Consider the following 24,200-nt stretch of genomic DNA (forward strand, 5'->3'; position numbering starts at 1 on the left):
AGTTCTAAGCTCATCCGTAAGTAATTGTTCCTGATATTTTGCTTTGGTAACAATATGTGTTTGTAGCACTTGGTTATGGTTTGTTTAAATGTTTGTCTACAGAGGGTTTGTCTTCTGAGCAAGTATGGATTATTTGGTGGCTTAATCATCTGAGAGGTCTGAAACTAGGAGAACTGACTTGCATTTACTGCTTAAAAGCAACGCTGGACTTCAAACATCTCTTTTCTGGTTGAACTTTTGCTGGGGAATCATCTTGGCATTCAAGTACTGTTTTTTTGCACTTCATGTTTCAACAGACTGAGCAACGGATATGGGTCTAAGTGATTACAAGCCAAGGACTGTTTTGGAATACTTGTTTGGTTTTTATGCTCTGGTCCTAACTGTTGAACTTTCAATTGTTTGCGCCATATTGAATTTGCATGCTCTGAGTAATTATATTTAATACACTTGACTCATGAGTACAATTGGTCTGTTTGGTCCCTCATTTCATGTGACACTTGCACAAAAGATAAAGGCAGAGGTGTTACAATATTGTATAGCAAAATACGTTTGCTGCTATTGAGGTGGGATATGGGTAAGGCTAGGGATAGGTTTGGTTGTATGAGTAGGTTTAAGGGTGGGTTAAGGTGTAAGGGGTGGGTCAACAGTGTCATTATGAATTTAATTACAGATATAATTACATACAGGTATTTATAAAATATAAGTACAATGTAAAACATGTATGTACACAAGTGCATTGTATCAAATTATTCATTTAAATGTAAGTACATAGTAGTTAAGGCCACCGAATATAAAGTGGGGCCCATATTGTTTTTGTGCTTGTCCTCGTTGTTTGTTTGTTTATTTGGTTGTTTGTTTTTATGAAGATCTGGCAACACTGCCACTTTACTGCAGGGCTTGTGAGCGCAACTATCCCGTGTCAAAATGAGCTAAGGTTAAGACTTCTTTCAAGGTTATTTTCTTGCATTCTTGTATTTTACCCCCGTAACGCGATTTTTACCAATGGACACGATTGGGCTAGTTTTGAGGGACAATTGGGAGGGTCATGTTGCGAAAACCTGGCAACCCTACCGAGAGGATCAGATCACCGAAAGTGAAAGTAAACTATATCGAGCAGCATCTCGACTCCTGGTGAGATTATATTTCACGTAACGCTCTGTTTTATGCACATATATGTTGATTTAGTGACAGCAAGAATCCTTTCCAACATTGAGATTGTTTTTAAATGTTCTGAATTGTATTTGTTTTCTAGAAACCGTCTTCATGAGCTGGTGTTCAGATGCAGTGAAGATGGAGACCGGAGCTGAAACACTTCCTGGTAAGAAATTCTGTTCACGTGGTTTAAATGATGCGCGACAAATACATTCTGTTAGTGTGAGTTTGTATTAAATCCATGAAATCCACTTTAACACTGAGCGGGCGAATATATTGATTTATAGATGCTTTTACTGTAAATGACATTTGAGTTAATTGCTGCTGTCGCTTTTCTCTTCACCTGAGGAATTACAATACAGTCGACTTTGCCTTATTTCATTCTCCATATTTTCTGTCTCTTTCAGAGATGTCAGTGATCAGCTCCAGTCTAGAGGATCCAGTGATCCGGATTCTTCTGATGGTCAGAAACACTTCTGGGGGAATGACATTTAAGCAGAAAAAGAAACAAAGCTTAAGTTTGTGAAGCAGTAATACAGATCGTGGTAAGCAGATGTATGTGATTTGTCCAGATCTACTGGATCCAGATCTGAATAAAGAGCAGCTGGAGATGATGAAAGAGCAGCTGGTCTCTTGATGTTCAGAGCAAGACTGTATGGACAAACTGTTCAATCTAAACTTCAGTGAACAAACTTCTTTCCACACTCCCGATGGATATGAACAGTGTTTTATTAAATTAAATTGTGAACTATATGTGGATCTTGACGCCTCTATCAATGCTGCTGAAATCACTGGTTTTGGGAAGTTCTTGCTCTTCTGACACATGCAGCACATTGTTATCTGGTGAAGCTGCGGTTTGTCAGTTTCAGTGCCATTATGATTGGCTCACACAAATACAAGACCGTGTCAAACCCACACAGCTACTGTTATCCCCTGAATTTTTCTCTCTTTGAATGTGCTGTCAGAAGCGATTCAATCAGATCTTCAGGAGGAGCATCGTTCTGCTCTCAGCGACCGAACTCTTCACTTTAGATCTGCTAACAGGTATGAAATAAGTGTTATGTGCTCTATGAAATGCACAGCTATTATAGGTTTGATTAGCAGGTTTATTAAAATATACTGTGAAGCAGTTCTGCAGTATTTGCAGAAGAGAAGGAGATGTTATTAAACAATTTTTTTGTTTAGTGAATAAACAACATCTTTCACTGGAATTGTTGGGTTCTTGTATAATGCAGTAATGTAGGCTTAGAAGAGACTGGGATGAATGTATTTGCTTTAACATCTGGAATTCTGTTATTTTGGTTTCTAACACTATTAGAGAACATCTGTTTTCATTTAATTTGTAAATCAACTGTATTACAATTTACATTACTATAACAAAACATTACTGATGTATTAATGTGGCAAATTGTGGTTAAATAGTTTATTAGATCTTTATAGGAAGAGTAATAAACTAATAATATGTGATCAATCTGATGTTATGCAGTAAGTTGTGTTTGTCATTCTTGATGTTTGATCACTGAACTGCTAAATGATCACTGAGTGAAGTGCTGTGAGTTTCCCCCTCTCTAGGCAGAATGGGTGGTTCACCCAAAAATGACTCTCCGTCTGATTGTGGTGTGGTTCTCTCTATCTATGAGTTTCACTTCTCACTATGAGTCTATGGGTTTGCTGTTGTTACAACAAGATTTCGTGACTAACCTTTAACCATAAAGAAGATGAGAATCTGAACATAATATAATGCAGTTGTGTGGTTTAAAATATGCTTATTTGTTGTCAGCCTTGAAGGATGTATAATATAAGTGTGAAGTGTGGAGAGATTCAGACTGACGGAGGGTTTGAGTTCAAACTTCCCTCTGATTCACTGAATCAAACACTCAGAGGAGACTGTGAGCAGAGCTGGTATCTACAGGTGAGTGTGATTCTGTCCTCAAACTACACCATTATTCACTCACATTATATGATTCTAGCCTGTTTCATTTGATCAGGACGGAGTTATGATAGCAGATCCATCAGATCCTCAAACACTGATAGATCCTGCGATGACTGTAAACTCTGATCGTCTCGTCACGTCTCTCTGTGTGAATCTGAATCATGAGATCATCTGTGATGCTCCAGGAGTAAATAATCTCAGACTCTCGCATTATTTATGTTTTATTAATTTATTATTATAAATGTTGCTCTAATGCTTCTTTCTTTAATTCCAGTCTCATTTCAGTCGTGTGACCGCATTCAGAGGTGAGAGAAACAGTAAAACTCATCAGTGTGTCCTGATTGAGATCAAACTCTGTGTTGAACTGAATCTTCTGTGAATCTTCAAGTGAATCATGATGATTGTGAATGTGTTTTTCAGCGAGGAATCAAACTACAGCGACTCCAAACCCAGGTGAGTTTCAACTGATAAACATCTGATAAAACACTGCAGATCTGATTCACGTTTAATACACTTTCAATTCTTTCTCTCATATTGACTCATATTTATCATCACTGTGTGTTTTTAAAAATCTCATGAATGAAGCGTCTCTCCAGCTCTCAGGTACAACATTCAGAGCTTTAAACCTCTTTATAATATCGAATGATCATTTTTTCTGATTTTATCTTGCATCACTTGTATAGATCAGTCGTGGTGGTTTTTGGCTGTTTTCTTCTTTGTTCTTCTGGTCTTGATGTGTTTCTTGCTGCGTAAAAGGATCTACAGGTGAGACTGATCTCAGTTCAGTCAGTAAATCTCAGGAGCTTGTGTCATTAATCACATTTACCATCATTTCAGCTCCAGGTCTCAGATTGCAGGATCTCAACCATCTAAAATTGATATTAATAATAATCTGTTTTCAGATGTTTTTTGAAGTCCGTGCCATCTGTCTGTCAGCGTGAGGATTCAGAAAACAGGTGAGCGAATCAAAGTCAGTCCTGAAGTGAGTTTGACTGATCTTTTGTGAATGATCAGTTTTTTGATCAGTCATTTGTGAAACTCTTCAGCTCAGACTCTATGAATGAAGCTTGAAATTGTTGTTTCTCTCAGGGATCCTGAATCTGATGAAGGTCAGATCTGAGCATCCTCATTCATGTTCAACATCTCTGTGTCCAGAGGATGATCATCACAATCACAGCTGATTTACTCAAACTCAGGACTCCTCCTTTTTTGTTGTTTTTCTTCATTCTGAACTTCTCAACTCTCATTCCTGCATCTGTCTCTCTTGTCAATGCATTTGAATCTTACAGATGTGATATGAAACCCTGTTTCTGCTGTCATTAAAACATCATTTCTGTAAAGCTGTTTTGAAGCCATATGTATTGTGAAATTAATGCAAATTCATGTCTCCTTATTTCTTCACATTCTAACAGTTTTAAAGAATTAATTCATTCAGAGTGACATGATTAAGTTTTTAATTTGTCTAAACAGTCTTTCACTAGTCTGCTGTTACTGGTTCTCTGTTTTTGTGTAATGTATGCGTCTAAAAATGAAAAGTAAATTAAAAATTAGCATAATAAATAAGAATTAGGCTTCCAGAAATGCTTATTTTAAATGTTTTATTTTATTTTTCTCTCTTAAATACTGATTATTGATAATCTTCCTTATAAATGCTGGCCAGTTAATAAACTAAACTATTTAAACTCCAGTATATCTGAGTGTCTAGTGTATTATATTCTCCCAGATATTTTGAGCAGAAGGTTGAAATATAAAGTAGCCTATATTAAGTTTGTATATTGTACTTTTGTGCTTTTAATCAAGTACAATTTTTAAAGAGAACTGATATTTGTGACGGTGCTGTAAGAATTACAGGACCTCAGATACTTTGAACTCCTGAGATGGACAACACACACACAGTGCATTAACATACAGACATCTGTCTCCACATCCCACTGAGAGAAAATGTGGGAAAATGCCTCTCTCACATATGCATCGGTTCCTTTTCATCCACTTCCTTCCCCCATCCTTCCCTTCACTCAGCTCACTCAGAATGGTCAATAGTGTTAGTCAAGTGTTATTTACAGTCATGTTTGGTATCATTTGAATTGTCTCAGGGCGACTGGTACAATGGTCTCATTCTTATTAGTAAATTAAAAGGTAATACAGATCCTAAGAGTTCAGAGATATTTTGCATACTGTAGAGGGTGAGTCAGCTCCTAGTGCTTTTCATGCAAAATTACCTTTTGTCACAAAAGGTGTTAACTCACTAATTCCAATTGTTAGTTCCTGTCTCCATCTCGGGGGGTGTTGGTCTTGGTCTGAAGTACTTAAGGAAATGTGGCAAAAGGATCGGGGCGATTCAGTAGCCAGAAGCCCGTAGTGTGGTGTATCTCTATACTTCACACTATGTATTTCTATAAAGTCAGGTATGCATCCTTTACTCATAGATTTATCTTTGAGAATTCAATGTTTTGTATTGATATGATTTGATCTCTTTGAATTGGCTATGTAATTGACATATACATACAGTATTTACCTGACTGATAATAAATTGTAACATTTGATTCTGTTTTACTCTGTAATTATTGACTCTAGTAGATTACGTTGCATCTTTGTTAAAGACATGAGCAACCGAATGAACGAGTAAATATAAAGTCAAGAGTTAACTAGAATAATCAAATATCAGAAGAATACCAATTAGAAATAGACAAGCAATCAATTTGCATTTTAACCTAAATACGAGGTCATAATAAAATGGAGTCAGATTAGAGTTTAATTTAAATTAAAGAACTTTGCGCATTGAAAAGACCAAACACACAGGAAACCTTCATCCACCATCGGATACCTTCTTTGGGCCAAATGTGTGGACCTTACAGTGCATGGAACGAGGAGACACGGAGATCAACTCAAATAATACTGTCTTTAATGACTCAAGGCAAGGAACAACACAGGTAAACACATCTGAATGACACATAACAGCAGACATGAAGACAGGGAAACACAGGGCTTGTAAACAGGGAGAAAACTAGATAATTAATCAAACACAGCTGGAAACTAATCAGGGAAACTAAATAGGAACAGGAAAACCAAATATCAAATCAAATCAAATCACTTTTATTGTCACATCACCACAGCACGTGTGCCTTCGTGAGTGAAATTCTTGAGAGCGTGCTCCAGACAGTGCAGAAACAATTTACATATAGACATTACCATACATACGTACAGACTTATACAGATGACAATGTGTAATATACACATACATATACTCAGTACACACAGTGTACTATTAGACAGACATACAGTTACCGATACACATTATACACAGTATGTAGTACACATTCTACGTTATATACACACAGTATTATGCAGCAGATTATATATAAATCGGATGTGCAAATGTCATGGATGTGCATTGGATGGTATCCAGTGCTGGCAAAAAGATTGTTGTATTTGTGCAGTAGTGTACTGGTAGTCCAGTTTGAACTGTATGGAATTAAAGTGCAGTGCGTGGTATATTGTAAAGTGGGAGTGTGCTGTAGGGTGTATTAGTTCTGACTGTTCATTAGCCTGATAGCCTGAGGAAAAAAGCTATCCCTCAGTCGGCTAGTGCGGGATCGGATGCTGCGGAGACGTCTTCCTGAGGGCAGCAGAGAGAGCAGTCTGTGGGACGGGTGGCTGGAGTCACTGATGATCCTCCGGGCTTTCTTTATACACCGCCTGGTGTAGATGTCCTGGAAGGAGGGAAGCTCACCTCCAACAATGTGACGGGCAGTTCGCATGACCCTTTGCAGAGCTTTGCGGTTGCCAGCAGTGCTGTTTCCAAACCAGGCGGTGATGCAGCCGGTCAGGATGCTCTCCACAGTGCAGGTGTAGAATGATCTGAGGATGCTGGGGCTCATTCCAATATGGGCACGAGAGGGAGGGAAACAAAAGACACAGGGACAAAGGACCGACAATATTAGGGGAGTGTCTGTACATTTACTTGAATATTTGATTTGTGAACTTCATCCTTCACTGAGTTTGATTATATTTTGTATTTGTTTTATATTTGTGTGAGAATGAGAGATGGATGAGCATTGATGGTCTGACCTGTTATTAAACTCTTAATGATGAATAGGAATCAAACTGGTTTCTAAACGAATTAGGTTCAGTTCTCAATGTGAGAATCAAACAGTTGCTGCTGAATGACTCTGAAACAGCTTTAATATGAGCTGGACTGAGGTGTGACACTCAAGTATGGTCACAATTATTAATTTTCTGCCAACAGTGTTTCATTCCAGTGTTTTTGATAAGGAAAAGGGGTAACACGGAGTTAACGCCATGTGTATACCTGCTGTATTTTATGAACCTAGATCTTCTGAAGATGATGACATCTGTAAAAGACAACTACGGGGCAGAGATGTAAAGTACTTGAGTAAATGTAACTAATTACTGTACTTGAGTATCTTTTCGGGTACTTTGTAGTTTTACTGAGTATCAAAGACATTAGCAACTTTTACTCTTCTACATTTTTGAATGAAATCTGTACTCTTTACTCCAAACTACATTTGAAATGAGTGTTGCAGTTACATATTACATTCTGCATGGCACCTAGCTTTCTGCACCAGTTTATTTCTGCTACAAAAGATGTGATATTGCCAACTACAGGGCACTGAATGTACTATATCTTGTGCATTTTGCCCTTTCTCACCCAAACTTGTCAACAAGGTTACTTTACGTGAATGTGAGCTTCTTAGCCAGTAGTTGTGAATCACAGGTGGTTTATATATGAGCTTCTCCACAACCTTAAAATTTTTAGTTGGAGAGGAAATACAGGAGCAAAAACATTCAGAAAACTTGTATCTATGCGTCACATGAGTGGCCCCGCCCACATCTCAAGGTTGTGCAGTTCACTCCGCCCACTGGTTAATCAAGTCAAATCTGCTTTATTGTCAATTCTTCCACATGTACAGCACATACATACAGAGAATTGAAATTGCGTTACTCTCAGACCCTTGGTGCATACAACATTAAACACGTTCAGATCAAGTGTCTGACTCGTGCTTAAAAATGAAGCTGCGGGCTCTTTGATCGCCCCCTCGTGGCTGGCTGCAGTACAGGTCATAAACCCCGCCCTCTCCATGTACACGAATGGGACTTGAGTCATAACAAAAAAATGTATTACACTTACAATACAATTTTCCAAAATATGATTTTGATCATTTAAGGTAGTTATTATCACGCTGATATATGTTCAATTGTTCGTTTTTGTGGTAAGTTTGATTTTAGCTAGTAATTTAATGCTATAAAAACGGGGCGTGTCGTTATGGTTGATTGGGTCTGCAGGAGTTTGGGCAGGAGTTTAGTTCCGCGGCTCCGCCCCACGACTCTACTGCGCAGACTCTGGCTCCAAACTAAGCTCTACTGCGCAGACTCAGGCTCCAAACTAAGCTCTACTGCGCAGACTCAGGCTCCAAACTAAGCTCTACTGCGCAGACTCAGGCTCCAAACTAAGCTCTACTGCGCAGACTCGGGCTCCAAATGACGTCATTTACTCACAATGGCAGCGGCAATACTGAGATGTATTCGCTTCACTTTTCTATAATGGAAGGAAGCAGAGACGCGTCGTCCATCTTTTTTACAGTCTATGGTTCAGATACTGATAAATACAGTTTAGACATATGTACATACAACTATAAAAATATACAAATGAGGATATTGTAGAAAAAAAATAAAGAATTAGATCGATAAAGTGGCATAAGGCGCCTGGCAGATGGAGTGCAAACCAGTTAAATGAAACAAAACAAAACTGTGCAGATATGTGTGTAGTGCAAGAAGAGCTTATCAGTCTGTTAAAGTGACAAGTTGAAGTGACTGTTTGGATAGTTTTATCAGCCTATCCGAAGAGGTAGTTTGCAATGTTGGATGGGTAGTGATCAGCCAATGCTGCACAAGTGACAGGTGCCGGTCACAGTTTATAGGGGAGGGGGGGGGGGGTGTTCAGCTTCCTGACAGCCTGATGCCTTTTCCACACCAACGATCTTCCCAGCTGCTCTCACTATGCGCTGAAGTGACTTGCGGCAGGATGCGTTGCAAGCGCCATACCACACAGTGATGCAGCTGGTTAGGATGCTCTCGATGGTGCCTCTGTAGAAGGTGCACATGATGGGGGTCGGGGCTCTGGCTCTTCTGAGTTTGCGGAGGAAGTAGAGACGCTGCTGTGCTTTCTTGGCCAGTGCTACAGTGTTGTTAGTCCAGGAGAGGTCTTCTGTGATGTGCACACCCAGGAACTTGGAATACCATACTTTATGATACTTCATTAGCTCATTAGCATTTTCACATGTGCGTTAGCTTTAGCCCATGTGCTATTCACTTCGGCTCGCACTGCCTATATAAAATACACCTCGTTTCGATTCTATATCAGATTCGCAGCACTTTTTTTGCATAAATGTCAAGGCAATGAATTGATATATTTTCAAACAAGGAAGTTCATTTGTGGCACATTGATGCTCCGTGGGTCTGCACCGATCGGTTTCACAAGCCTCCGCCTCATCTGCTTCTTACTCCGGCAACAGCTCCTTCATATTATAGCATCAGATCAGAAATCCTGTTTTTCTGTTGTATCCGATCACTTTTCTCTGAATTGATCACTTACATGGAGGGGTTTTGAAGATCGCTCCGTGTAGCTGCTCTCTCTCTAGCAAAACAGAGAACTTTCTCTCACGCGCTCAGCAAGTAGCAGATGGGCGGGGCTTGGTTCACTGCTGCTACTAGCTCTTAAAGAGAGCTAGTAGCACATTTAATCAGTGATTTCTTACTGATTCTTCCTTAACTTGCATATTATTAGTTTTTACTTCTTTTATTTGATTAGTAGCCTGGGTTACCCGGGTTACATGGTGCTCTCATAAAAGCTGTGGAAATCCAGCAGCAGCTCCAGGAGGGGTTTCATTCAGCTCTCGTCTCCCATCGCTTATTATTTTCAACAGTCTGCTTAAAGGAGTAGTTCACCCAAAATTGAAAATTCTGTCATTAATTACTCACCCTCATGTCATTCCAAACCTGTAAGACCTTCGTTCATCTTCAGAACACAAATTAAGATATTTTTGATGAGATCCAAGAGCTTTCTGACGCTTCATAGACAGCAAGAACCCTTACAAGATCAAGGTACAGAAACGCAGTAAGGACATCGGTAAAACAGTCCATAAGACGTCAGTGGCTCAACTTCAGTTTTGCAAAGCTACAAGAATACTTTTTGTGTGCAAAGAAAAAAAAAAGAATAAGAAATTCCACGGCAAGTCCACAAAGTTACTTGAAGCTAAAACTGCCAGAAGGTTAACTCAAGAGGAAAATTTGGGAGTGTTTCCGTCTCAAGAAGAAGAGTTTTGAGCACAGATTAGTCTTGAGTTCAGAACTTTTGATAGTTTGTAGCCACACCCACTTTTTGGGTGGAGTGGCCAATCAGAGGCGTGAATTTTCAGCAGGAGAAACTCTTTTTGTCTCCATTAATGGTCCATTTGCATTTTATTGCCGGTCTGGAGAGTTGGTGCAGTTTTACTTCAAAACATAGTAACAATTGTATGATGTATTTCACGACCACATAGTGTACCTCATTGTTCGAGGAATAAAAAGAAGATAATTTTGATACTAAGAAAGTAACCTATAGAAGATACTAAAACAGAGATACACTCATACACTTGAATATAGGCGTTTAGAGTCTAACTAATACAAGTAAAGGGTTGTAACTAGGTTAATATAATAGGGGAATATACATATAATACATATACCAGATACATTTATAACTGCTTAATTATGGCCTAAATAAAGCAAATGTCTTTATGTGTGTGTGTGTGATGTGTATTTGAAATTGTGGAGCCCACTGGTCTAGTCAGGCCGTTGGTGCCTGGCACAGGGGGGTCATTCACTCCTTTTCGTAATGTGTTTCAAGTTTGATAAAGTGTCCAGAGATGTGACCTGCTTAGTGTCTTTTGATAGTGGGGAAAGACCATTGGCAATTTAGCACCCATATAAATGTAAACGATGAGGCCAGATCAGTAATTTGTATGCCGATGTCAAAGGTTAAAATACAGCCACGTGTAATCAACCATCAGTGAGCTTACGCAGACGCTATATAAATATATGTATATAGTATTTACAGAGTTTTGACTTTGTAAGTCACTTTGGATAAAAGCATCTGCTAAATGACTAAAAGTAAAGTAAAAGTAAAGTAAAGTAAAGTTTGTGTGTCTGAGAGGTTGCTTGAGCTGTGGTTGTTTGAGCGAGCACATCAGGTATCTTTGATCTGTTGATCAGGTATCAGTTATTGGATCATTCACTTTGGTTGGAGCCTGGATTACCTGGTGACCATCATCATCATCATCATACTGACTTGGCCTTGGCTCTTTCACAGATAGATGTCGTCTGCAGTTTCTCCTGTTTCTTTCCTCCAGACAGGACAATGTAAGATCGTTGCTGTCATAACCTCGAGGGGTTTTCATCCTCACTACTTGCTCTTTTGAGAGTGTGCACTGCTCAGTTGTTTTCATATTTTGTCGTAACGGTTCTTTTGACAGTCTTTTCTTCGTCAGCTGTGCATGAATCTCTTTGGAGGCCAGAGGAGAAGGTTCCAGCACAGAGCTGTGGAGCGGCAGGGTGGTGCAGGTTTATCTGGACATTAGTCTCCGAGCTGGAGAGCCGAGCTTAGGATCTCATGAAACAGTTCACAGATTCAGTAGTTTGAGATAGATGTCTCGTTTGGACTTTTCCATGAGTTGTTTAGCTCAGCTAGGCCGTTGTATTGAGGGTAGTTTGGACTATACTGGTTTTATGAATGAAGTCCCAGGCCATAGTGAAATCTTTGAACTTGTTGTTTACAAATTGTCTCCTATTGTCTGTGATGAGGGTTTGAGGTGACCCATGAACAGAAAAGTGTCTCTTTAGCTTGCAGTGTTTTACAATCGCTAGGACACATTTCTCAGTTAGGCCACTTTTTCAATACTCTTCACACAGCGAGCACAACATCAGTCTCTGTGGCTAAACTGTGAATCATTTATCATTGCTTTGACACAAAATGCATTCATTGACCACATCTGTCAAAATTATTTTTGTCACTTCGACACAAACACCACCAAAACTTTACCTATGCAAGCCAATTTGCATGTTTACATACTGTTTTCAAAACTGTTAAATTTAAATAAAAATCAAACTACATTGGTTTATCAGTAATCCTAAAAAAAATAACACCAAACACACAATGAAAAAAATATACTGAATACTGTGCTAGATTCTGAACTTATCTATTTTAATTTTATATTATATAGGCAGAATATCATATAGGAAAAATATTCTGAATGTAAGAAATCAAATACTATCAAAGCAGCAATAAAAGAAAAAGAGAACATATAATGCTACATGTTGGTGTTTTTTAGGATGTTGTGTTATGAGTGATAAAGTGTGTTTGTTTGGTGAAAACCTTTTCTTGTGTTATGGAAGAATGAGTTGATTTGAGACATTAATGAAGTATTTTGGTAGTTTTAGTGAATCTTGAATGTGAAATGAACTGCTGTCAAGTTGAAAGATAGTTAGGTGAAGAGTTTTGTAAAGGTGACTATGTTTCGTGTTTGTTTCTGCAGGTTGGTCTTGCTATTTCAGCTGGTAAGAGTCCATCTGAGACGCGATGCTGCCATCTAGTGAAGAGAAGTACTTCTTCTTTCATTATGCTGGAAATGGAAATCAAGTGAAACGCATTGCATTGAGATATAATATTTCCACACAGTATACTGCTCTTTCTGGTGAATATAGCAGGTCTTCCAGATCATGTTCTGTGCATACAGCATATTAGCATACTGTGCACATTACACACACTGCAGCAATAGTAAGAGTAGTCAAAGTTTTATTGTTATTTTTCTTGTGCAGAGAGAAAAACACAATAGAGTTTCCAAGCGTTGAGCTTTACTGAATTCACTTCTGTTTGTGGCTGTTGAGAGTCTAAATAGGGACTGATAATATGACAGAATCAGCAGCTGTTGGTCTTAAAGGAATATTTAATAATTCAAACATTGTAGAAATACAAACTCTTCAAACTCAAGTGCTGCAAACATGATGAAAATGTTATTTTTCTCTAACTCTTCTGAATTAAACTGAATGCAAATAACAGTGTACAATGCTTTATCTACATGACAGTGTCGTAATGAAGGATCTGAGCTGCTATATGAAGGTTTAGATTCAGTCTCAGTTTGGATCCTGAGCTGTGATCACTGTGAGCTGGAGACTCGAACATCAATCCACAGACGTTAATATTATAATACTGATTTATCTCTGTTGATCTAGAAGGAGTCTCAGTTTCATTTGTACGGCTGAAGCTGGTTTACAGATAGAGTTAGTTATAAAAGCTATTACATGAACACAAAGAACAAGAGCAATGACAGTTAAACACCCTGCATATATTTACAGCTATTTACAAAACCAAGCAAACATACTTTAAATAACGTCCTCAATAACAATGTCTTCCAATTCTTCATATTCTTCATATTCCTCTTCTCCTAAATCACAATCACAAGCTCCTCAAGAGTGTTTTCTCTGACTGTAGGTTAAGTTTGTGTAACCACTGAATCCGGCTGGGTTTCCTCCGTCGCGTCGCTCCTGCCGTTCTCCTGGTTTTGTTTGTTCAGTAGAGGATTCATCTCAAGTGATTCTGCTGGGGTCTGGTTCTGGTTTGATCCACCGGCTGGAGCTTCATCAGAACCTGCTGCTGCTGCTGCTGCTTCTGTGTTCTGGGTTCAGAAAAAGACATATTTTAACTTGTTTTCATCAACAGTGTTTCTCAGACCTGCTCATGGAGTCTCCCAGGGTTCCTACACCTTGGTTAACTTCACATTCAAGGGCCTTTCAAGGACTTTCCAGGTCCAATACCCTCGGATTCAAGGACTTAATGTGAGGACACATTTCAAGTAAGAGCAAGGTTACATTGTATCTTGTAAGATACATTGTTACAGTTTTCATGTGTTAAACACAGCTATGCAATCTGTCTGTGCTGCAGTTGGATTGAACAGCTGGTTCGTCTGACCCCCGACTGAGCCTGGTTTCTCCCAAGGTTTTTATCTCCATTCTGTCTCTGATGGAGTTTGGGTTCCTTGCCGCTGTCGCCTCTGGCTTTCTTAGTTGGGGACACTTCATTTCCAGCGATATCGTCAACCTGATTGCACAGATACTATTTAAACTGAACTGAGCTGGACGATAAATCACTGAATTCAATAATGAAATGCCTTTAACTGAAAATGTAGTGTTTAATCTAGTCATTTTACATTATTGACAGTATTTTACTATTTGATACTGTAAAGTGCTTTGACATAATCTGTATTGTTAAAAGCGCTATATAAATAAAGCTGACTTGACTTGAGTATGCAAAAAAAACAAAAAAAATATTCTTGCTTTTATTTTTGGCCATATGACAGAGATCTGAAATTGAATTGTATTTCTGTTTTGCATAAAGCTGAAGAATATTCAGTACATCCTATACTGTATTCTAACATGACCTGATATTAACTTTTTCATGGATTTTATTGAAAAGAGCTTAGACTCATGTAAGCAGAAGTTTTACGATATATGAATATGCTTTTAGATTTTTCTTGCCTCATGGATTTACATTATCTTAACAAGCAAAGCAATTCAACATTACATTAAATTAAATATTTGGGCAACAGATTATCACAAATGCTTTATGTTTATGTTTATTGAACACGGTGCCTGTGAAACGCTGAGGTACTGTCGTAGTAGTTTCGTGTGTGCGTGATCGTCATGGCAACGTACAACACAAAGCACCTCACGCGGGAAACACTTAACGTAACGCGTAAATGCACATAACTGACGTAAATCAAGCACACTAGTATGCACAGGCCACAAAGTGTTGGTGAAATAACACATTAACAGACCGGAGGGAATAATATGGAACTTTTTCCAGATGATTTCTTGAACAAAATAAATTCGAGCACTTTCACGGACCTGTATCTATGCATGTTTATTATCAAAACCTTTCCAGGGCCTTGAAATGATTGTTTCCAGATTCACAAACGTTCAAGGATTTCAAGGACTCGTGAGAACCAGTATACAGTAGAGTACTGCTGGGAGTGTTTGTGCCAGAGCAGATGATCAGGACGTGCTGTTACAGATATTACACAGGTATTATAGATTCACTTCATCTGAACTGGTTTGTGTCAGATAAAGGCAGAATCTGCTGGTCTGAGGAGCACTGATCTACAAACATCTCTGTGCTTCTGGAGAGCATCAGTGATTCTGAGACTAACCTGAGATTCCTGAGTCTCTGATCCAGCGGCTGTGGTTCGACAAGACTTCATTGCCTCCTGTGTTCACGACAAGACAAGAAAAGTTCATTTACACACATCTTCACTAATCATATTTCTGCTTTTCTGACAGTTATGTAAAGTTGCAGTCGGTAATTTTGTCCACTTTTTTTTTTTTAAGAAAAGAATAGCACTCTTCTACTCGCTTTATCTCATAGAAACCCCTCAACAGAGCTGAACAAAGCATGTTTTATTATATAAACTATTTAATTTTACTCAGTTAAATGTCCAAGTGTCTAACTGTTTCCTTGCACATGTAATTGAGTAAAATTAAAAGTTTTTTTTTTTTATAAAAGTGAAGTACAAAGTAATGAAGTGTAATTAATGTACACATCTGTCCCTTTATTATTACAGACTTTGGTCTGTGGAATCAGTTCATCAGGTGACAAATAGTAATGTGAACAGAGCAGGTCTATTTCCACAGTGACATGTATAAAGACTTCAGTCATACGCGTCAGAGAAAGATAAAATGCCCAAGAGCAGCTCTAACACACCACAGGTGAATGAATCAAATCTAGTTCATGATACTAACCTGACATGACTGCAGACATGGTGTGATCCCTGAGGAGGAAAGGACATTTACATGATTATAGTGGAAAATAAATATACTCAAACCTATTTGAAATACATTATTTTGTGCTAAGTTTACTGCAAATACATTTACATTTATGTATAAAACATGCTGCAATTGTACTTTTGTTATATTAAACTGGTATAATTAAAATCTGCTAAATTGGAAAAGTTAATTGTGTGCTTAATGCACTTTAATTGTGCAGAAGTCCAACTAAAGATATACTGAAGTGTGATTGAGCTCAAGAGACACTATTGCAAAAATACTTCAGAAACGCTTTAAATCTCTTGCATTTAAAGACTGATATTATTCAAAGATCATACAATCCTCATCAATAGTGACATTAAAACACATTTTAGGATTAATAAAGAAATGTGCATTGTATGCAAGTAGTACTCCAAACAAAGTTTAATTATTATTTTATATAAGTTTTGAGTGATATATCAGTAAATATGTTAATATATGACCTGAACTATACTTGTGTAAAATAAATGTATTTTTAATCTATTATTTACTAGAGTATTTAGATGCAGATCAGATTCAAACACAGACTCTTTAACAGATGAGTCCTGGTTTTAACAAAGAAAAATGAAAATAAAGCTTCAAATGTGCAGTCTAGTCTGTGAATGAATTAACTGGTGTGTTCAGAGCTGAAGATGAAGCGCTTCAGTTTAGTTTAGAAATGACTGAACAAACAGCATCATGGGTAATGAGTTACAATCATTATACAAACAGCAGAAATATCTCTCAGAAATAATGCAGTAAATACTAAACAGCGGTAAATCTGATCATTTATTTCCTGAAAGTGATGCATCCTAAAGATCATATTTTTTACATGAAAATGAAAATCCCTGGAGTGAATGTAATAAATGTTCAGGTTATACTCACAGGGTTCAAATACCATTAACACCAGCAGAAATAAAGTGAAGAGAGCTTCAGACGAGAAGACGACGATCCTCATGTCTCCCATCGCTCCTTCACCATTAACTGAGGATGAAGATCAACAAGAGAGTTTTATTACAACAGACACTCATATCCACCACAAACAGCATGAAGCACTGATTATAAACTCATATTACTGCTCCAAATTAATATCTCTGAATGGAAATGAGAAAATCTGAACACTCTGCCTCACACTGAGATATTAGCACTCTCTCAAATGCTGTATTAGTTTATAATAAGCATTGATCTGCAGATATATGACTGTAACTGTATGGTGTGTGATGCTGAAGTGTTCAGTCACCTGTTTTCAGGATCAGTTCAATCATCAGAGCAACAGAGTTCAGTAACACAACACCAACTGATCCAAACACATACACCGCAGTAACACGGGGAAGATCTGAAAGATCAAATACAGTTTAATATCATCAGCTTTAGATCAAATAAAGCCACATTAACATCCACTACAGAGAAAAAACACTACAAATGAATACAGATCTCCACATCTTTCTGAATCTGAGTCTGTTTGGAGTTTGATTTCAGGCCATGAATGTCATCAGGATAGAACAAGACATAATAAAAATAATATTTTGTAGAACAATAAGGTTTTTCATTCATTTATTGATCCTACTTCTATTCTTTTATAATCTGTTTTTGTCCTGTCGCTGTCATTCTGTTGCACTGGAGCTTCTGTCATCAAGTCAAAGTCCTCGAATGTGTAAACATACCCTGCAATAAAGCTCTTTCTGATCCTGAACTTTTACAAGTAAAAGTCAAAATAAAAACAGCAGCTGTGGCTGCCAGAACCTCACTGTAAAACATGTGGTTTCAGGATTTATGAATTTAACTTAAATTTACAGTAAAAACCTGTATGTCATATAATGTTAATATACCAGCCTACTGAAGTATATAATACACCTCTTTACCTGAATTCATTACTCCAGACCTATACGTGCCTCTAGAAGCTTGTGTTCTGCAAATGAACGATGCTTTATTGTTCATCCCGAACAGTCACAATCACTTTCCCTGACTTTACATTAACTCAGGGCCGTAACTACCATAGACACTGAGGGGGACAAGTCCCCTCCCAATAATTAAAAGTGGCCAAACTGTCCCAATATTTGAAATTCTTGCACTGATGTCTGTCCTCCATTATGCAGCGCTCTTGCCAGGATGGCAAAAACCTTTAAAAGTTATATTTTCAGCCTGCTCTGACTCAATCTCTAAATAACTGAGCTGGCCAATCAGATCAAAGTAGGTTTAGCGTTCACAGAAGCAGAGCAAAGCGTGAAACTAGACAGCGAGGTAAGATATGGAAGATGCAACTCATTTAATAATAGTTTAATAACTGTTAATAACATAACTGTTTTATTTTATTTATTTATTTTTTTTACGTTAAAAATATTCTAATTCTATTTTATCTACTAGTTTACTTTTTATGTTGAAAAAAACTTGCACTCTCTATTTTATTTTTGTATTATTTTCATGTATTATATTTATTCATTTAAAAACACCTGTCTCTTTAACACATGCACTCTCTATTTTTGCATGTTTTATATTTATTTATTTATTTTTTATTTATTTAAAAACACTTGTGTTAAGCTAACTGAGACTTGTTATAGCACTTATATATCATTTATCTTTTGTTGGTTTTGATTGCTTTTATTCATTTGTATGTCACTCTGGATAAAAGAATCTGCTAAATAACTAAATGTGAATGAAGTACTAAAACCTGTTTTGTATCTTTATAACACACTCAGAAGTGATGAGAAAGTTATTAATGAATCAAAGCTCATCACAAGCAGCTTTTGCACAAACTGATGAGAAAAATATTAATATATAGACGGTTCACAGTCATTCACACAAACACTAAACACCATCCTGATAACATACACAACACTAAAATAATGCAATCAGCATTAAAAATGTAAGTAACAAAGTCCTAATGCTTAAGAAAAAACAACAAAATCAAACAGTTTGTCAGTGTATATAGTGGGGGAAATTACGATTAATCAGTTAACAGGTTTTACTGGAGCATTATTACAGTCTTTTATTGTCTGGACTATGATAGTTTACTGTTAAAGTTATGCTAATATTGTACAGTGTAGAGACTGAATCTGTTCAGAGAGAAGAGAATAATCTATAGCTGAGAGAGAAAGTCATCAGTGAGAAGAAGATCAGAGCAGATGATTAATACTGTACCGAATGACTGAAATGAGTATGTGAAGTTGTTCACTGCCCAGAGTAACTGAAGAAACACAATCATACAGGCCCATCCAACACGATCTGAACACCAAACACATCAGCTTCATCATCTTCATCACAGCAACAGTTTCTTACAAGTGATCATTAACTCAAACAGTTCACTATAGCATTAATATACTAGAAAGATGTTTCAGTTCCTGAGTTATATGTCATGCTGATAGTATCATACCCTTTTCATTTTCCAGAGCTATGATGTAGAAATAGACCAGTACAGCACTGATCAGTATCATGACAGTTAAATACACTGATCTCCTGACCGCAGGTGAACCTGGAAAACACATTTATTATTATTAAAACACTGCATATCTGTGTCTGACACTGACTGAATAAACTAAACCACTCTTCATGACCGTACATTAAACACAATATATAACCATCTCATAAATGCTCAACACAACTGAACACAGATTATTATTTCTGAAATCACTGGAAGTATTTTACTCTCATTTAACCCTCCTCTCAACATCTGCGAAGATGAGAAATTAATAAAGACTAACAGAGAGCAGTTATGAGTTATATACTGATCAGATTATGATGTTATTACTGTTTGTATCAGGGATCAGATCATAATTCAAACACTTACAGCCCATCTGATGACCACATACTGAATCCCAATCGTATCTGGTGACTGTGAGAAACACTGGTAAAACTGCAACAATGATGAATCCTGGAGACAGAAGAGTGATTATATTAATACTGAGATTCACTGAGAGACACAGAAACACATTCACATTAGATTAGAGCAATAAATCACTCAGTCATTTATTTATTATATCCATCACTCATCATATTTACAGATCCACTTCTGTCTGTGAGATGAAACTGCTTTATTTTCAGCATTTTAGAGCACGAGGGAAATTGTATTGTAGACCACTAAACTTAAGGAGGATTAGGAGCACAACACAATAATACATATGAGCAATATCATTAATCATATTAATATCACGTGTGCAGCAGATATTAGCTCCCAGATATCCAGTCACATCACACTCCTGATCACGTCACATTTAAACAACAGATCCACTGAACAAGTGTGTAAATAATTCAGGAGAAGCCAAGAAACTGCTTCTGTCCCAAAACAACACAATCCTGTGAGACATAAACCAAATCCGTTTAAGACCAGTCAGTCACTCGGCGACCATCTTTGAAACACCTCTATCTCTTTGAATGGGGAACATCAAATTCTCCAAAACTGTTCACTGAGCTCACGATTCATTTTCATATTTGAAATCACCAATGAAATCTGACAACAACTGTGTTATAAATGTTTATTTTGCTGAAATAGTGTTATAAAAAGCTTAGATCAGCCATGAGCTGAGTTTGTTTCTATAGCAACCAGAGCTTCTAACAGTGATGCGATGATGTTAGTGATTACTGATTGGCTGTTTTGCTCAGAAGGCGGGGCTTCGTTCAACAGAGCGGCCATGTTGAGCATTGTATTTATTTTCATCTATACTTGACCCTCTAACACGAGCACACTCTATTCTATTTCTATTCGGTCTACTCGTTTTATTTTTTATCTATTTATAAAAAAACACTTGGTCCTTTAACACTTGCACTCTTTACAAAACTTGCTTTCTTTTCATTAAAAAAATTAATTAGAGCCTCTAAAACTAGTATCCTCTATTCTTATTCTATTCTATGTACTTTTTATTTTAAAAATGTCCTCCAACACTAACCTTCTCAATTCTTTTTCTATTCTTTTGACTTTTCTTTTTCTTTCTAAAAATAAAAATAAAAAATGTGACCCTCCAACACTAATGTTCTCTATTCTTTTTCTACTCTTTTGATTTATTTTATTTTTATAAAAAAAAAAAAACTTCTAACACTAGCTTTCCTTATTATTTTTCTATTCTACTGTATATACTAAGTCTCCTGTGTTAGGCTAACTGAGACTTATCACAGCACTTTCATATCATTGCTCTTTTGTTGGTTTTGATTGCTTCTATTGTCCTAATTTATAACTCACTTTGGATAAAAGCATCTGCTAAATGACTAAATGTAAACTGCAGGAGTGACAGGTCTTGAGTATTCTGTAATCTTTTCATATACATCCCAAGATCAGAGTCCAACACGGTGAAGACGTGTTACACATCAGAGAAAGAGACGCTTGATGCTGGGAAATGTGCTCGTCTGTGGAGACATGAACACAAGACTTCACCGACACACAAGAGAGTGCGTAATATTACAGTAAAGAGCACTGTAGAAATAACACCTCCACAGAAACAATTATGGCCATATTGTCAGAAAGAGTGGGTAATATCTCCTGCAGCTCTGTCGGAGTCTGTGTCTGTATCGTCAACAGTGATTATATAATAACAGACAGAGATGCTTCATCTCTCAGAGCATTCAGAGAACTGACCCCACTGTCTGACCACAACACACAGTCATATATAACAGTTATTTGTATAAATTACCAAACACTATTATAACAAGGTAAGGTTTATTTTATTCTAATATATTTATTATATTTTTATTGTCATCTCACACATCATGGATCTGCATTTTCTATAATGTATTTCTATAACAAAACTACATATGTGATATGACTTATATAATTAGCATCAAAAATATAATTATTATTCTCAAGGAATAAAGATAAAGATGAACGACCATCAGTTAGGTGGCGATATGCACTAGATGTGTAAATGTCCTTTGAACAGAAGAAGAAAGAAGCAGTATGGTGTGTTTTTCTGAGGCTGATGATACACAGAGCAACGTTTTGAGCAATGTTGCCATCAGCGGGCCCCCAGGTGAGACACGGGGCCCACGACCGATATTTGTTACCCATCCTCAATGCATCATTGCTCAAAAACATTGCCCGTGCATCATCAGCCTTAGCATGGTTTTCCATCGTGACTCGTCGCTCTGTTGAGAATGTCTTGAGTCTTAACCAGGAACATACTCTGAGTTGAATGAACTTACTCCTGGACGCGTTTCTGGAACCACATACCTCGAGTAATCAAGGTTTGGGGTTAATCAACCCAAAGTTCAGGGTTTAGCTGAAGGTAAGTTAACCCTGCTTTCTGGAATACACCCCAGTACTTTCTGCAAAAAACACTCACAAATTCAGGAACGGTGTTATCATAAAATGAAACATACATCACAACTTTGAGCCTCTGTCAAGCGATGAGAAACCGCTCATCTTACTAGAGGAATGAGCAGCACAGTGCATGTGCTCCTGTCACAGCATGATGCTTTTATTTACAGTTGTGGTCAGAATTATTGGAACCCTTGGTAAATATGATCAAAGAAGACTGTGAAAATTAACCTGCTTTGTTAATCCTTTTGATCTTTTATTTAAAAAATTCACAAAAAGCTAACCTTTCAGTGGATAATAAGAATTTAAAATGGGGGGAAATATCATTATGAAATAAATGTTTTTCTCAAACACACATTGGTCACAATTAACGACACCTTTTTATTCAATACTTTTTGAAACCTCCATTTGTCAGTTTAACAGCTCTAAATCTTCTCCTATAATGCCTGAAGAGGTTAGAGAACACCTGACAAGAGATCAGAGACCATTCCTTCATCCAGAATCACTCCAGATCCTTTAGATTCACAGCTCCATGTTGGTGCTTCTTCTCTTCAGTTCACCTCACTCATTTTCTACAGGGTTCAGGTCAGAGGACTGGAATGGCCAGCAGAAGCTTGGTTTTGTGCTCAGTGACCCATTTTTGTGTTGTTTTTGAGGTTTGTGTTTGGATTATTGTACGGTTGGAAGATCCAAACATGGCCCATTATAAGATTTCTAATAGAGTCAGTCACTTATTGATTTTTTATCTGTTGGTATTTGATAGAATCCATGATGCCATGTGTCTGAACAAGATGTCCAGGACCTCCAGCAGAAATATAGGCCCACAACATCACAAATACAGCAGTATATTTCATTGTACACATGGGGTACTTTTTATCCCTGTGTTCACCAAACCCATCTTGAGTGTTTGCTGCTAAAAAGCTCATTTTTTAGTTTCATCTGACCATAGAAGCCAGTCCCATTTGAAGTGCCAGTCCTGTCTGATAACTGAATATGCTGGAGTTTGTTTTTGGATGAGTGAGGAGAATTTTTCTTGAAATCCTCCCAAACAACATGTGGAGATGTAGGGGCTGTTTGACAATTTTTTTTAAGGTTTTCTGACCCCGAGACTCAACTATTTTCTGCAATTCTCCAGCTGTGATCCTTGAAGAGTCTTTAGCCACTCAAACGCTCCTTCTCACCGTGCATTAGGACGATATAGACACACGTCCTCTTCCAGGCAGTTTCATTACATTTTCTGTTGATTGGAAATTCTTAATTATTGCCCTGATGGTGGAAATGGGGATTTTCACTGCTCTAGCTCTTTTCTTAAAGCCACTTCACTAATTTGTGAAGCTCAATTATCTTTTGCTGCACATCAGAAATATATTTGTCATGATACGTGCAGTGCAAATGAAGCGAGAACTCAAGTGCAGGGAAATGGTAGTTTAATTATAAAAGAAACAAAACCGAAACATAAATTACCCCGAGGGGAAAAACAGACCAACAGAGCAATGCAAAAACGAGGACTAGAACACACAAGACTTACTGCACCAAGAACATATGACAACGTGGCCGAACAGGACTGCAAACACCAGGATCATTTAAAGGAGACAAACGAGGGGGAACCAGGTGTACATGCTGAGACAATTAGGGAATAACAAGGAGGGCGGGGTCAAACAATCAACCAGGGAACACATGGAACAATCACAACACAAACCCATGTGCTCAGACAAGACAGTGACATCTGGTGGCCAACCAGGGCACACCCACAGGATACGTGACACTACCCCCCAACAAAGGAGCAGCTCCCAGATGCTCCACCTGCAACACTAAGAAAACACAAAAACATGAAAAATGAAAATACAAAATGTCAAGAAGGGAGGTGGGCAAGAGACAGATCAGGGGAGGGATGGTGGGCCAGGCCCGTGCAGAGGCAGGGGGCCCGCAGACCAAGGCCGAGCAGGAGACCAGGACGGATCCGGAGGGACGGACCAGGGGGTTTCC

The 24,200-nt window shown here is 37.7% G+C and overlaps 2 protein-coding genes across 4 annotated transcripts in view; one reads left to right on the forward strand and one right to left on the reverse strand.

Moving 5' to 3' along the window:
• Positions 1–1,086: 1,086 nt before the first annotated feature.
• On the forward strand, positions 1,087–4,773 carry LOC306869161 (uncharacterized protein). Its single transcript, XM_079415790.1, has 9 exons — positions 1,087–1,131; positions 1,253–1,318; positions 1,560–2,196; positions 2,933–3,064; positions 3,141–3,272; positions 3,360–3,390; positions 3,506–3,850; positions 3,988–4,041; positions 4,175–4,773. Exons 4-7 carry the CDS (start codon positions 2,942–2,944, stop codon positions 3,562–3,564), a joined length of 345 nt encoding a protein of 114 aa, XP_079271916.1. The 5' UTR covers positions 1,087–1,131; positions 1,253–1,318; positions 1,560–2,196; positions 2,933–2,941; the 3' UTR covers positions 3,565–3,850; positions 3,988–4,041; positions 4,175–4,773.
• Positions 4,774–12,915: 8,142 nt separating this feature from the next.
• LOC306863330 (uncharacterized protein) overlaps positions 12,916–24,200 on the reverse strand; it is a 47,806-nt gene continuing 36,521 nt past the window's right edge. For 2 of the 3 annotated variants that reach the window (XM_079406593.1, XM_079406591.1), the window contains 8 exons: positions 19,758–19,841; positions 19,344–19,442; positions 19,112–19,195; positions 17,214–17,309; positions 16,859–16,957; positions 15,932–15,960; positions 15,343–15,399; positions 12,916–13,812 (listed from right to left, as the gene is read on the reverse strand). In XM_079406593.1, the coding sequence (XP_079262719.1) occupies positions 13,630–13,812; positions 15,343–15,399; positions 15,932–15,960; positions 16,859–16,957; positions 17,214–17,309; positions 19,112–19,195; positions 19,344–19,442; positions 19,758–19,841 (731 nt within the window). In that variant the 3' untranslated portion in view covers positions 12,916–13,629. Of the gene's footprint in view, positions 13,813–15,338; positions 15,400–15,931; positions 15,961–16,858; positions 16,958–17,213; positions 17,310–19,111; positions 19,196–19,343; positions 19,443–19,757; positions 19,842–24,200 lie in introns of all 3 variants that reach the window. The other variant, XM_079406592.1, reaches the window with a different exon arrangement.

This window comes from Barbus barbus (genome assembly GCF_936440315.1).
Source record: "Barbus barbus genome assembly, chromosome: 4".
NCBI classification, from domain to species: Eukaryota; Metazoa; Chordata; class Actinopteri; order Cypriniformes; family Cyprinidae; genus Barbus; species Barbus barbus.

Coding starts and splice junctions, on each gene's coding strand:
- LOC306869161 (XM_079415790.1), top strand. CDS start 2,942: ATGTATAATATAAGTGTGAAGTGTGGAGAGATTCAGACTGACGGAGGG. Junction 3,065..3,140: donor AGCAGAGCTGGTATCTACAG/GTGAGTGTGATT, acceptor TCATTTGATCAG/GACGGAGTTATGATAGCAGA. Junction 3,273..3,359: donor TCATCTGTGATGCTCCAGGA/GTAAATAATCTC, acceptor CTTTAATTCCAG/TCTCATTTCAGTCGTGTGAC.